General features: G+C 31.7%; 3 protein-coding genes across 4 annotated transcripts in view; 1 reads left to right on the forward strand and 2 right to left on the reverse strand.

Moving 5' to 3' along the window:
• LOC123015120 (potassium channel subfamily T member 2) overlaps positions 1 to 12,230 on the reverse strand; it is a 121,342-nt gene that overhangs the window by 101,177 nt on the left and 7,935 nt on the right. The gene's annotated exons all lie outside the window — the stretch shown is intronic.
• LOC123015126 (40S ribosomal protein S6-like) lies at positions 1,174 to 2,159 on the reverse strand. The gene has a single exon (XM_044414625.1). It carries the CDS (start codon positions 2,047 to 2,049, stop codon positions 1,321 to 1,323), a length of 729 nt encoding a protein of 242 aa, XP_044270560.1. The 5' UTR covers positions 2,050 to 2,159; the 3' UTR covers positions 1,174 to 1,320.
• On the forward strand, positions 4,231 to 4,868 carry LOC123015127 (U-scoloptoxin(19)-Tl1a). Its single transcript, XM_044414626.1, has 3 exons — positions 4,231 to 4,414; positions 4,520 to 4,663; positions 4,710 to 4,868. The coding sequence occupies exons 1-3, from the start codon at positions 4,360 to 4,362 to the stop codon at positions 4,832 to 4,834; spliced, it is 324 nt and encodes a 107-aa protein (XP_044270561.1). The 5' UTR covers positions 4,231 to 4,359; the 3' UTR covers positions 4,835 to 4,868.

Here is a 12,230-nt window from a genome sequence, read left to right on the forward strand (position 1 = left end):
GCAGTATGGTAAATTAATTTATGCTCAGAACTACGATTTCATAGAATAAAATAATTTCCTTTAGAAATTATTAATAAATGATCCATAAAATAAGCTTACAAGAGAATATGTCTCAAACACATTTTGGAATTAATCACATCAGTCTTAAGTCTAATTAAATTCATACATGTCACTCTTTCTAGTAATTAGTTTATATCTTTTGATGATTTTAATTTTTTTGTTAATTGATAAATAATTAATTAATTTCTAATTATGTTATTGCGTCATTATTTACAATTCAAAGCTTGTAGATGTGTAGATAAACAAACATAATTTCGTATTTCAACCCTTTTTATTTAACTTTGAACTTCAATTCATTTATTTCTTATCAATTTAATTAATCTCTATAAACTTTTCCGAAGTAGTTATGCTAAATTCAAAAGCGTATTTTTTAAAAAACATCATTTGTTTAAAAGCTATAGAAAGACATAAATGTAACATTTATTAAATGCGATGAGTGGAAGTGTAGCCAAAACTATTTTGTATAAAATACTAAATCACCCATTTACATAGTATTCTTTTAAAAATGTTTTCTTGAATTTTAAACATAAATGTGTTTATGCATTGTTCACAACACTGAAAAATAAGAAGCAATGAGATAAGAAAGCAGACAAAAGCATTGTTACTGTCGCAGTCCATGCTAAGCAATTCATGAAAAGAAGAAAATTTTTATTGCAGTTCTACGATAACATTTCTCCAGTGTTCTTTTCGATACGAGAAAAGTACTTGCACTTAAATTGGATTTTTTTTCATGAATATAAAGAATAATCCTATAAGTAGTGTATGAAATTGCATTTTTTTTTCATTTAATGAAAATTCAAATACCAACCAAGATTATACAAACACATCCATTAATTAATTGCATTCAAATTTGAACCAAAATAAAAGAATTTCACAACTGTAACTACACGTATTTACCTAACACGTTAACAGTAAATTGGTGTAGTGTTAGTTGGATTTAAATGACACATGAGTCTATAAAAAACTTTTTTACGGACTAGTTTAGGATTTACTACAGAAAATTTCAGAAGAAAAAACATTTAGTGTCAACATTCTTACAATTTCCTATATTTCATTATAAATCCATTAACATGATAATCTGAGTAGTAGATTATGGCTATTAACTTAATCTCAAATTTATAGGTAGATACCGAAAGCACAAAATTTTATTTGTTACTGAAATTAAAAAGATTTATTAAAACTTTTAACTTTTAACAAAACTTATACTATAATAAACACACAGTGAAGATTTTAAATTACCTAAGTAAAATTATAGTCAAACTACTTCTCCACCTGTCTTGCCGACAAGCTCGCCGACCTTCGTCTCTTCATTTCCTGCTTCTTAACCTTGAACTCCTTCTTCCTCTGCGCTAGCAGCTTATTGAAAGCCTGCACTTGCATTTTCTTCTTCAAACATCTGTTCTTCTTCAACGCCAATCTTCTTCTCTGCCTTTGCAAACTTATCGGCGTAACTAACCTCTGAATCTTCGGCGCCTTGAATCTCTGGCGCTTTCCTTCCTTCTCCGGGAGCGGCCGCTTCACCACGTACTGCCTCACATCATCCTCCTTGCTCAAATTGAACAACTTACGAATATTCGAAGCCCTCTTGGGCCCCAACCTTCTCAAGACCGTGACGTCCGTCAGCCCCGAGATGTCGCAATCGCCCTTGCGCACCACCACCAAAGACAGCACACTCAAGTTGGCGTCCACAATGCAGCCCCTCACCGATTTCCTGCGGCGTTGGCCATCACGACGAGGTCGGTAGCAGGACCCCCCAGAGAGCAAGAGACGGACGCGAGTGGAGGTGAGAACGCCCTGTTTCATGGGGAAGCCTTGCTTGTCGTTGCCTCCGGAGATTCGCAAGATGTAGCCTTTCCATTGATCGCCTAAAGGACTAGCGTCGATTTCCTGGCCCATGCGTTTCTCGTAAAAGATGCGGAGCTTCGGCTCGTCGCAAATTTCGATAAGTTTCTGGCAGCCAGTGGCGGGATACGAAATATTGAGTTTCATTGTTGGTGTTTAGTGAATATGTCGCACAAATAGCAATTTTAAGAAGTAAATTTCTGGTTGATGTAACGGTTGCTATGATTTTGACTTAAGCCAATACGATTTAAATTGAATCGACAGCGACCTCTGGTGATCATTTATGGTGTATCATTTAACACAATTATTTGGTTAATTTAATAATTTTGCTGTGTTTATCTCGGTTTTCACCTTTCCATCACTTGCAAATAACTCTTATAATCTAAAGATTCTATAATATTTTGTTTGAACTGTAAAATTTAATTTTCAAATTAGTTTGACTCTTGAGCCCTCTATTAATAAAACTTCTAATCCGCGCTAGCTATGTATTGTTTATTGGCGGTAAGTTTAAATTTGCAAAACTTATTTATGGTTTATATCTGATATTTATAGACTTTTCTTGGTCACTATCGTATTTATTTTAGTTGTCTAGAGTCGAAGTTTTATTATCCAAACAGAATAAAACTAGACGAAATATTTATTTCTCGTTTTTTTTGCGTTCCCAGCACAAATGTAAAAATAGCTTACAATTGTCAATTTTCTTTTACGTAAATGTTGTTTTTAAACAACTCTTTTCTGTTAAGTTAGATGGAAGAAAGTATGACTTAGGTCACATCAAAAGCAATTCGACCCAGTCAACGAAGACAATCGTATTTCAAAAAATTGCAGCAGATTTCAGTTGACCTAAATAAAAATCTTTTTTGGTTATGAATGAACAATTAGCTAATTCATTCATAACACTGTAAAGAAATTGAGTAGCAGCCACACAGAAATTTCTACATAGATACAGCCATTTGTTAAAATTAATACTAGCATAAAATCTTTAAGTGTTTATTTCTCAATTGAATATAAAATGAGTTACGATAGTCTTCATTGCATGGGTCGAATTTTACTTTACTTTATGATTCACCAATTAGTTTTTTTTGAAAGTAAATAGTTTAAAAAGACTTGGTTTCTAATAAATTTTCGAGATAAATAATGTCCTAAACATCAAATAGAGCTTGACATAAAAAGAAATTATTATTAAACATACATGTATTGGAAGAGAAAGTTATAGCTGGAGCACGTTGTATACAGCGTGCGCCAGAACTCACGCCCCAGAAAAAATTTTCAAGTAAGGTAAGATACTAGGAACATGAAAAAAATGTTAAAAAATTTGTATCTGTCCAAAAATTTTGACATTTATTTTTTGACATTTGACATTTTTTTATGTCTGCTTAATGATACTGATGATATTGTATATGTTTTTCTTACATTTATTTAGTAAAAGCACACAAATTTTGCCAATAAAAGTCACAAATAACATTAAACAGAGTTATAATTATACAGCTCTTTTAATAGTCTATAGCAAAAAAACTTAGAAAATTATTTTTCCAACAGAAATAAATAGAGTCAAGGTGCAATATTTAAACCCTCATAACTTCGAAATTTTTATGTATAATTTTTTGTAACATTTTTTCCATGTTCCTGATATCTTACCTTATAAGGCATTTTTCTCTGGGACTCGAGTTCTGGCGCACTCTGTATGGAAATATAGCAGGACAGAATGATTAGTTTGAATAATTGCTGCACTCAACAAGTTCTGTGTTTTTCTAAACTTTTCTGTTCGATATACTGTTTTGCTTAATTCACTCAATGTCCTGAAATCTGAAGGAATCTATTTCAAGTTGCTAGCTTATAATACCCTGTTTTCTGAAATGCGAGACTTCCAAGCTCCAACTTAATACAAATTTCAGTTACATATTTGAAACCGAGTTTGAAACCGATTCGTTCATCTTTGCATCGATAAATTTAAATTTTCACGATTCAATACTTTAATAGCCATCAAATGACCTCATTTTCTTTGATTGCATTTAAAAATTGATTAAAACGAGCTATAGCACATTTGACTGGCAATTCGAATTTATTATCGCGCCTCTGTATGTAAATATAAACAAACCACCTTATCAGCGGCTATTATGAAAATCATATCAAAATAAAAAGTTTATTTTAAAGTTACGACGACCGATAAAGCCTTGGATAATTAATAATAATAGCAGCTTGGATTTTTATGTATATTTACCTACGGGTTGCACAATATTATCAAGAGGATATGCAAATAGACCAAGTGTGACAGAAATATTGTATCACCAACTTTCTCTCCTTCCACGAAGCAAATGTCAGTAGCAGCGAAAAATTTATCGCAGTATTGAAGATAAGAATTTCATAAACAAAAAGTGGGAATCCTACTGATTTGAAATTCCTATAAATCCTCCAAGAAAACACTTGTGTTGGTGTAGTCAGAGGGGAAAGTACAGAATGGTGCGTGTGGTGTTTGCTTTTTGCGTCATCGTTGCCAGCGCTCTGGCGATAGGTAAGTTCAATTATTTTCAATGGAACAACAAAATTAATAAGTATCTTAATTGAAAAAAATTCCTTTCAAGTTTCTGTCACGTAATATAAATTTCATTTCTTGCAGAATCAAACTTTTACAGAGAAGAGCCTTGCGCGAAGGTGGGAGGATACTGTGTTCTGCAATCCGAATGTCCACATTCAGTAAGCGAAGACCAGAAAGGCCTGTGTGCTGGCCAGAAAAAAGACGGTGCTGTTTGCTGTCCAAACTGTAATTTTTACATTTGTGTTAGACTTTTGGTTAAGTTTTTTTTTAGTTCCGGAAGAAGACGTAAACTGCCACCAACTCCACCACGCCTGCTCTGAACAATGTCCCAAGTATCTAAGTCTAGGTCGTAAAGGATGCATTGATGGCAAAACTTGTTGTATTTTAGTAGTATAAATGTAAGAAATAAAATTTTAAGTGGTTCATATTATACTTGCTTTTGTCGATTGTGGTTTTCCCTATAATCACAATAAAGATGAATAAACAACTAGTTGCTTGAGTGCATGCTTATCTAGAGGTGTATCTTGCTTGCGTGATATTCATGAGTTTTCTTAATTTAAATGTTGGTTACTATTTTTAGACCGGGAGCTACGGAAATAAATAAATCGTCTTTAGAATTCTAAACGAACGCTACGCGCAGTTAGAAAGCGAATATTTTTCCTGAAAATCATATGTGTGAATGAGTCACAAAGACATTATTTTGTTGAGTTAAAAAGATAAAAAAATAATGGCTAATTTTCATTATTACTTCATTTCTCTGTTTCTTTGTACAATGCATTTTCTTTATATTGTACTTTCAGTATTTAAAAAAAAATAATAAAATTCCGTTGCCCTAAATGCAAAATTATAATACACAAAAAATATGTATAAATTAATTCAACGTGTATGGCATGTAAAAGATAACATCGAATTATCAGCACCCTTACAGCATTCAAAACTTTCTTTAGCATGTATTAGCAAGTTAACAACCCCAAACAGAAGTATTTAAACATAATATTAATGCAGTGTTTTATTTAAATTACAAATTAGTTGGTAAAATTTAAATAATAACGTAGGACGTAAGGTGAAATCTGAAATATTTTATAACTCCATAACTAAGTTTAATTTTTTGGTTCAGTCGTACATAAACAACACATGCTTTTTGCAAGCATTTACATGCTATAAATCTATTAAAAGCAAATTCTAATTTAGCTTAGTTGTTTGTTTAGGTGGTATTTAACAATTTTAAACAAACCAAAATAAGCTAGTATTATTAAAAATTCAAATTTTTACGTTATAATTCCAACCCATTATGTATAGGTTGTATTATAAGTCTTTCATGATTTGGTCTCCAATTGAAAATTCTTAAAATGCAGCAAAGAGCTGGCAACCAACACAGGCGTACAATAATAATTAATTATTCTATAAGATGTAATCAATTATACATATTCCGACACGAACTCGATTACAAGCTTTTAAAAATTGGATAATCTTATCTATATTGTTCACCCTTTCGAAAATTACCACGTTTTTATTTAGTAAGTGATTAAGATTACCTATCTTAGAATCATATTCATGCTGTCTCTTGATAGAACAAATGATAATTGTTTCTGAAAAACTGCAGCTTATGACTATTAATGAAACAGTGATTAGTTTGACAACTACTGTCATGGGTTTCCAAAAATTAAATAATTTAATTATTAATTAATAATTTAATTTTTTCAGTTTTTTGTATCTAGTGTTTTGTGAATTTCGTATATTTGGGTGCGTACATTAGGCGCAAACCTCGTAAAGTTATGTGAAACCCCCTGTATAAATTCTCTTGTGTATAAAGTTGTATCAATAAAGTAAAACATCTACAGCAAAGCAAAACTAGTTTTATAACCAAGAACCCAATGGGCAACATAAGGCAAGGTACTCATTGGGATCAAAAATTTATTGTTTTCTAGACACATCTACAGGTGCACCAGAATTTGCGCCTCAGAGAAAAATTTCAAGTAAGATAAAATACCAAAATTCTATCTGTCAAAATTTTTTGACATTTGACATTTTTTTATGTCTATTTAATGATACTGATAATCTTGTATATGTTTTTTTAAATTATTTAGTAAAGGTACACCAGTTTTGCCAATAAAGGCCACAAATAATATTGAACAAAGTCACAATTTAGGATACAGCTTCCTTGTTTCCTCTTCCAAAAGCCTGTAGCAAAAAAACTTGGAAATTATTTTTCCAACAGAAATAAATAGAGTCAAAGTAGAAAATTTAAACCCTCATAACTTACCTTATATGGCATTTTTCTCTGGAGCGCGAGTTCTGGCACACCTGTATATACAAATTCATTAATCCTATACCACTCCGAGAATATTTTACCAAGAAAGAACTCATTTAAAAATATGCTAATGCGGTTTCTTGAATACTCAATCACACATTTTCAGACTATAAAATGAATTCGTGTCATTCTTCAAAAAGGTTTTGTCTTGTAAAACGCCTCGGCTTTATGCAAAATTCACGATGCTGCGATACCAATGCTACATTTCTTATTTGTTTTGTGCTCAATTGCTCGTTCCCGCAATGCAAGATTTAAATTACCGGAATTGGAATGAAGTCCATCATATATTATTTATCACCGGAACCTTATCTATTCAGAGTTCTACTAATTCCAATCTAACCGGGTACAAACCACCATAAATTAGGCAAAGGTAAAGTTCTTTAGTGGAATTGGTCGGAATTAATTTACAACTTACAAGGGACACAGTTAGATCTTTAGATGTGACCAGAATAGGCACAAAACAGCAATAGCCATATTGTTAATTATGCCCGAAGTCATTAGTTTGTTGTAATTATTATCAAAACTTGAACAATTAACTTTATTCAAACAAGTTTAGTTTAAAGTTAACATTATTTCTACAAGTTTCAAGATTTGTACAAACTAAGTAAACAAAGACAAAATTTTATCTTGTTAGTGGTCATCATAAGAAGTTATTGCTTTGTAATAGCTAAAGTTTATGAGCGGAAACACTTAACACATCTTTTTATTATCATTTGTGACCGCTACAAATCTACGTTTTCTTACCAAAATAATCTTCTTTCTAAATTTGATCTCGTAGAGTTTTACTAAAGTCAGAATTTGCAAATAAAAGTTACTAGTGTTTTCTTTTTTTTTTTCTGTTAAAATTGTTAATTACAGTATCCATAAATTTCTTTTGCTGTGGAGTAATTAATAAAGCTTTGTGTGATAATATCCCTAGATGAGTGCAAAAACGTTTTGAATGATTAAAATCTCCTTCGAGATTTGCTCTACATAGGAAAATGATTTAGTCTAAGAGTAAAACCTGTAGAAATAGTAGTGTTTGAATTGTTACGCAATTGCATTTGGTTTTGTGCTGCAATTTATTGTCTCTGCGGTATTTTAATGCAAGATAAACCCTTTATGAATTATTCCAAACGCACACATTACACATGGTTTATGCACTTTGCCATACAATCATAAAGTCATAAATCAATAAGTAGAGAAGTAAAAACAAAGAGAAAAACAGTAATAAATGTTGGTGTAAAACTATAATGTAAAAAATTCTTCATAAAATTGATATTAATGTACTCAGGAGAGCAACACATTAAGAAATAATTTGATGCAAATCTAATTGAAACTTGATGTACAAAATAATCTGTCGCCATCGCGTACCTAATTAGGAAACAACAGAAACTAATTATCCCACCCTACTTAGGCTAGTCATTATGGAGCGATACAATTTTTCATTGATCCACCTTTCCAACACATGCCCAGACTATTTAACAGACACATTTAATAATTCTATTGGACACCCCAATAAATTCACTATTGAAACCTGTCATCCATTAAATGAGGAACAGTGACTGGACGAACGCTTTTTATGTGAAATATCCGAAAGTTTTGAAGTAGCCTTTTGTCGCGACTTGTGTGGGTTCATTGTTAAGAGAAAAAAATCATCATAAAAGTATGACCAAATTGGTGGAAGAGATCGATAGAATTTCATATCTTTGACACAATCTAAAGCGCTTAATACACTGTGTTACTTTTGGGAGAATATTAGCTATCGGACACAGCTGAATGGTTTCGATTGATATATTACCTCAGCAGAATTCTTAATAATGCACCTTTATTGTTTTTCAGCAAGGTTTAGAATTGAAGACGTATTTTTAATTCTCCAACGGTAATAAGTTTGGAGTTATAATACGCAACATAAAAAACCAACACGAGCTGGTTAAATTAAAATTAAGCTTGTTAGAATATGTAATATGTTTTCTTTATTTTTACACGATAATTTTTTAAAAAATCTTATTATGTTATAATTATAAAAATCAAAAACGTTTTACCTGTGGAATAATGTCACTAATACATATGTTCCTATAAATACTGGTCAGTGAACCTTCAGCTTTGTTTAGTTTTCTTGTACAATCCATTTATTACAGAGATAACAAGTTTGTCAATACTTGAGAAAAATAGAGAAAAAATTTAACGTTGGAAATTGAGTTGGGTTGTTTTCTTCACCAGAGAGCCTACCCAATAAATCATCGAAACATTATCATTTATCTCAAAAATCTTGCTGAAACACGTATTAAAGAATATTCTTGTGTATAACAATGATTTATCATTATTTAACAGAACGTACCCTAATACGTGATTTCCGAACAAGAAAAACTTTTCCACGCATTTTGTGTGTGAAGTTATAAAATTCAATTTGGGTGACTAAGATTATTATTTTAGTGACAGAAAATGTAAGTGAAGTGAAGAAGGTGTGATTACTGATTAATAATAGTTGTGACTACTTGATAATTATCTACTTACCTATCTATAGATAGTTTATATAGTATAACTTGCAATGTAAATTAAAATTTTTGTGTTTTATTTCTATTTCTTATGTGTTGAAAAATTATTTAAATATCTTCGTTTTTTTTTGAGTGCTTGCAATTTTTCATCCTTAAAATTCTGCACAATTAAGCATATTTAGTAAAAAACTGCATATTTTTCTCTTAAACATATATGCGCATATTTTCAGTAATTTTACTGTATAAAAATCCGAACTCTAGTGATTACTATCTGTTTCTAAATGTGTTGCACAGGCAAGATCAAGTGCTTGATGATTATGCAAATTTAACCAAAACTTTCTTAAGCTAATATCCGTTAAGAAATTGAAAACCAAATTAGACCCCACAAATATTAAATTTGAAACATCTTTGTTAAGTTTCTTTCGTATATTGGAATATTAAAAATTATAAAAACTCGATATAAATTACTACGAGTAATACTCGTAGTAATTGAAGCTGTTTTAAAAGCAAATTTACTGTTTTTTCTCAATATGTAGACTTAGCTAATGTGTTGCTAAGTTCATATATTGAGAAAAAATAGTAAACTTGCTTTTAAAACAGCTCCAATTTTCTAAGTAGAAACGGTGATGAGCTGATTAAACATTTTACTTCCCTCTAAAGCTGATAAGAGATTGTCTTTCAGTATTTATAAGATGTGTACGAAACTCTCCGATTGCTGCTATCTCATGAACGTTCCCACGCGTTCACTCAGTCGTAATTTTCCTTCTCCATTTTACCGCACTTTTCCTCTTACCACCACAAATTACATAGTTCTCAACGTGCCTTGAAAATAAATGTCATCCAACACTAGTCGTGTCAAAATTTAACACACCATGGTAAACATTTTCACCAAGTTTTGAATATCCACACCAGGAATCATTCAAATGAATTTAATAGAGTTCTGCTTGTCACACCGATGCCAGCGAATAATACGAACAGCATCGATTTGTATAGGCATCTTTAGTGTTCACTGACCTACATCCGTCCCCAGCTACCGACACTAAGCACACACTTCGGGTTGGGTTTTTTATGTACAAAATTTCGGATTATATCTATTTCTGCTACCGACTGTAGGTTGAAGTAATGACCATAAGGTGACATTCTGAAAATTATAAGTCTCGAATTTTTCTTTAACTGGTTGACATTTTGGTGATTTGGGTGAATTCACTAGTCCTCAGGTGATATTTAGATTAGCGTTTTTTCGCTTGCCTTGGGCTCCCGACACCTGACAGAATGTCAGTCTTGTAGATTATTCACGAAAGAAAGCACGCGAAATTTCCTCTACGTTCATTTTTTTCGTTTCACGTAGAGTAGAAAGTTTTTCATGTATGAATAAACAAGTTTTTGACCTATACGATATCAAAACGCCTTTTTTAAATTTACACAATAATTCACGTCCCTCGTATTCCTATAAACGTTTCAATTTTGTTGCAAAATGAAAAATAAAAAACTGAAATTGAGGTGAAATTTCAATAATCACAAATATCAACACATTTCAGAGTCACACAATAGAATTTCAGTAATACCATTTGTTGGAAAATTTTGTTCAGTTTTATGATTACTTTATTTCGTTTATAGTTAAGCCGCACGTTTGAGATAGTTAATTTTCCTCGACTTAAGACCACTCGAATCTAGATTACAAACCCTCATCAATATGTTGGTGCATCCCCTTTAAAAGGCTATTTTCTGCTTTATGCTTAATTCGTTTATTTCATCCGGAGTGGCTTTCTCTAACACACAACTAGATTTGAACAATACAACTTTTCAGTCGCGTGTTGCTAAACGATTTTTCATCCACAAAACATCTAAAAACAATTTGTTTTCATTTAAAGACCGAATTGAGAAATGAAGAAAGTAAGTTTAAGTGATTGATTTTAGTGAGATAATGCTCTTTTTACTTCAAAGTTGTTCCAGAATCCCCTTCAAATTCCTTTCACATTATTTTGCAAGCATATAAACTTCAAATAGTCATTCTTGATATATAAAGGAAAGTCAATTTGTATTATTTTGATTGGGAAGCGAGAAGGCTGATGCCGAGTCCAAGTACAACCGAGATATAAAATATACCTAAATTAGTTCTGTTTCTGTCATGTATGTCTGCAGTGGAAGCTTTAAAGCTTTCTCTAACTTTTATTTATCAAGTAGAGTGATTTATTCCAGTGGAACAAAAATTACTATTCTGTTAACAACAATGACGAGTTGTTTTAACACAAAAAGCATGTGCAATACGTGTTGAAGTCACCGCCTGAGCTTGAAAAATTGGAACATTACACAATTTATAAAGCAATAAATTCAGCTTAAACGACAACCCCCGACAATACTAATCACAGCACAAATCACATCGAATGTTGGATAACATCGCCAACTTCTTCCAGAAAGCGAGCATCTGCACTCAACATTATCACGTTTAGAGGTCAGGGTCGTGAAGTACTTTATCGATATCATTCTCCATAGAAACGAATAGAATTTCATAAATCTCGAAATAATACGAAATTTAATATTTCCATTCTTGCTGGTTTCATTTAAAAAATCTTTTCATATACGGCCCACCTACTACGTATCGAAGAATGCAAAATATGCGAGGTTTATTTTAAACATATAAATTGCAACAAAAAGTTAAAATCAGTAAAAAGCGCTTTCGAATAGTTTTCTGACGTTTTATTGATTCGGTTCACGTAAACACGTGACTCACTTTCATCAAGAATTAAAGGTGCTGTTAATAATTTTCTAGAAGGGTCTAGTCGAAAATACAAGACATGAAAACTCACTACAGTGAGAAATATTTTATCTAAAATTTCTAACTATTGTGTAGCCGTCAACATAGAGAGTAAATTTGATATTCTTTGACCCTTTATAAAAGCAATTAATTTAGCAATGCTTCTTGAAATGTGGTAATTTCCTTCTAAAGATGAGAGCATTTGCGATTACAGTACCTGTAATAGTTGGACGCGTTCCGGATAATCAA

This window comes from Tribolium madens, unplaced genomic scaffold (assembly GCF_015345945.1).
Source record: "Tribolium madens isolate multiple individuals breed KSU strain unplaced genomic scaffold, Tmad_KSU_1.1 Scaffold_97;HRSCAF=244;Tcas5.2_LG3a, whole genome shotgun sequence".
In the NCBI taxonomy this organism is placed as follows: Eukaryota; Metazoa; Arthropoda; class Insecta; order Coleoptera; family Tenebrionidae; genus Tribolium; species Tribolium madens.

Coding starts and splice junctions, on each gene's coding strand:
- LOC123015126 (XM_044414625.1), bottom strand. CDS start 2,049: ATGAAACTCAATATTTCGTATCCCGCCACTGGCTGCCAGAAACTTATC.
- LOC123015127 (XM_044414626.1), top strand. CDS start 4,360: ATGGTGCGTGTGGTGTTTGCTTTTTGCGTCATCGTTGCCAGCGCTCTG. Junction 4,415..4,519: donor TGCCAGCGCTCTGGCGATAG/GTAAGTTCAATT, acceptor CATTTCTTGCAG/AATCAAACTTTTACAGAGAA. Junction 4,664..4,709: donor TGCTGTTTGCTGTCCAAACT/GTAATTTTTACA, acceptor GTTTTTTTTTAG/TTCCGGAAGAAGACGTAAAC.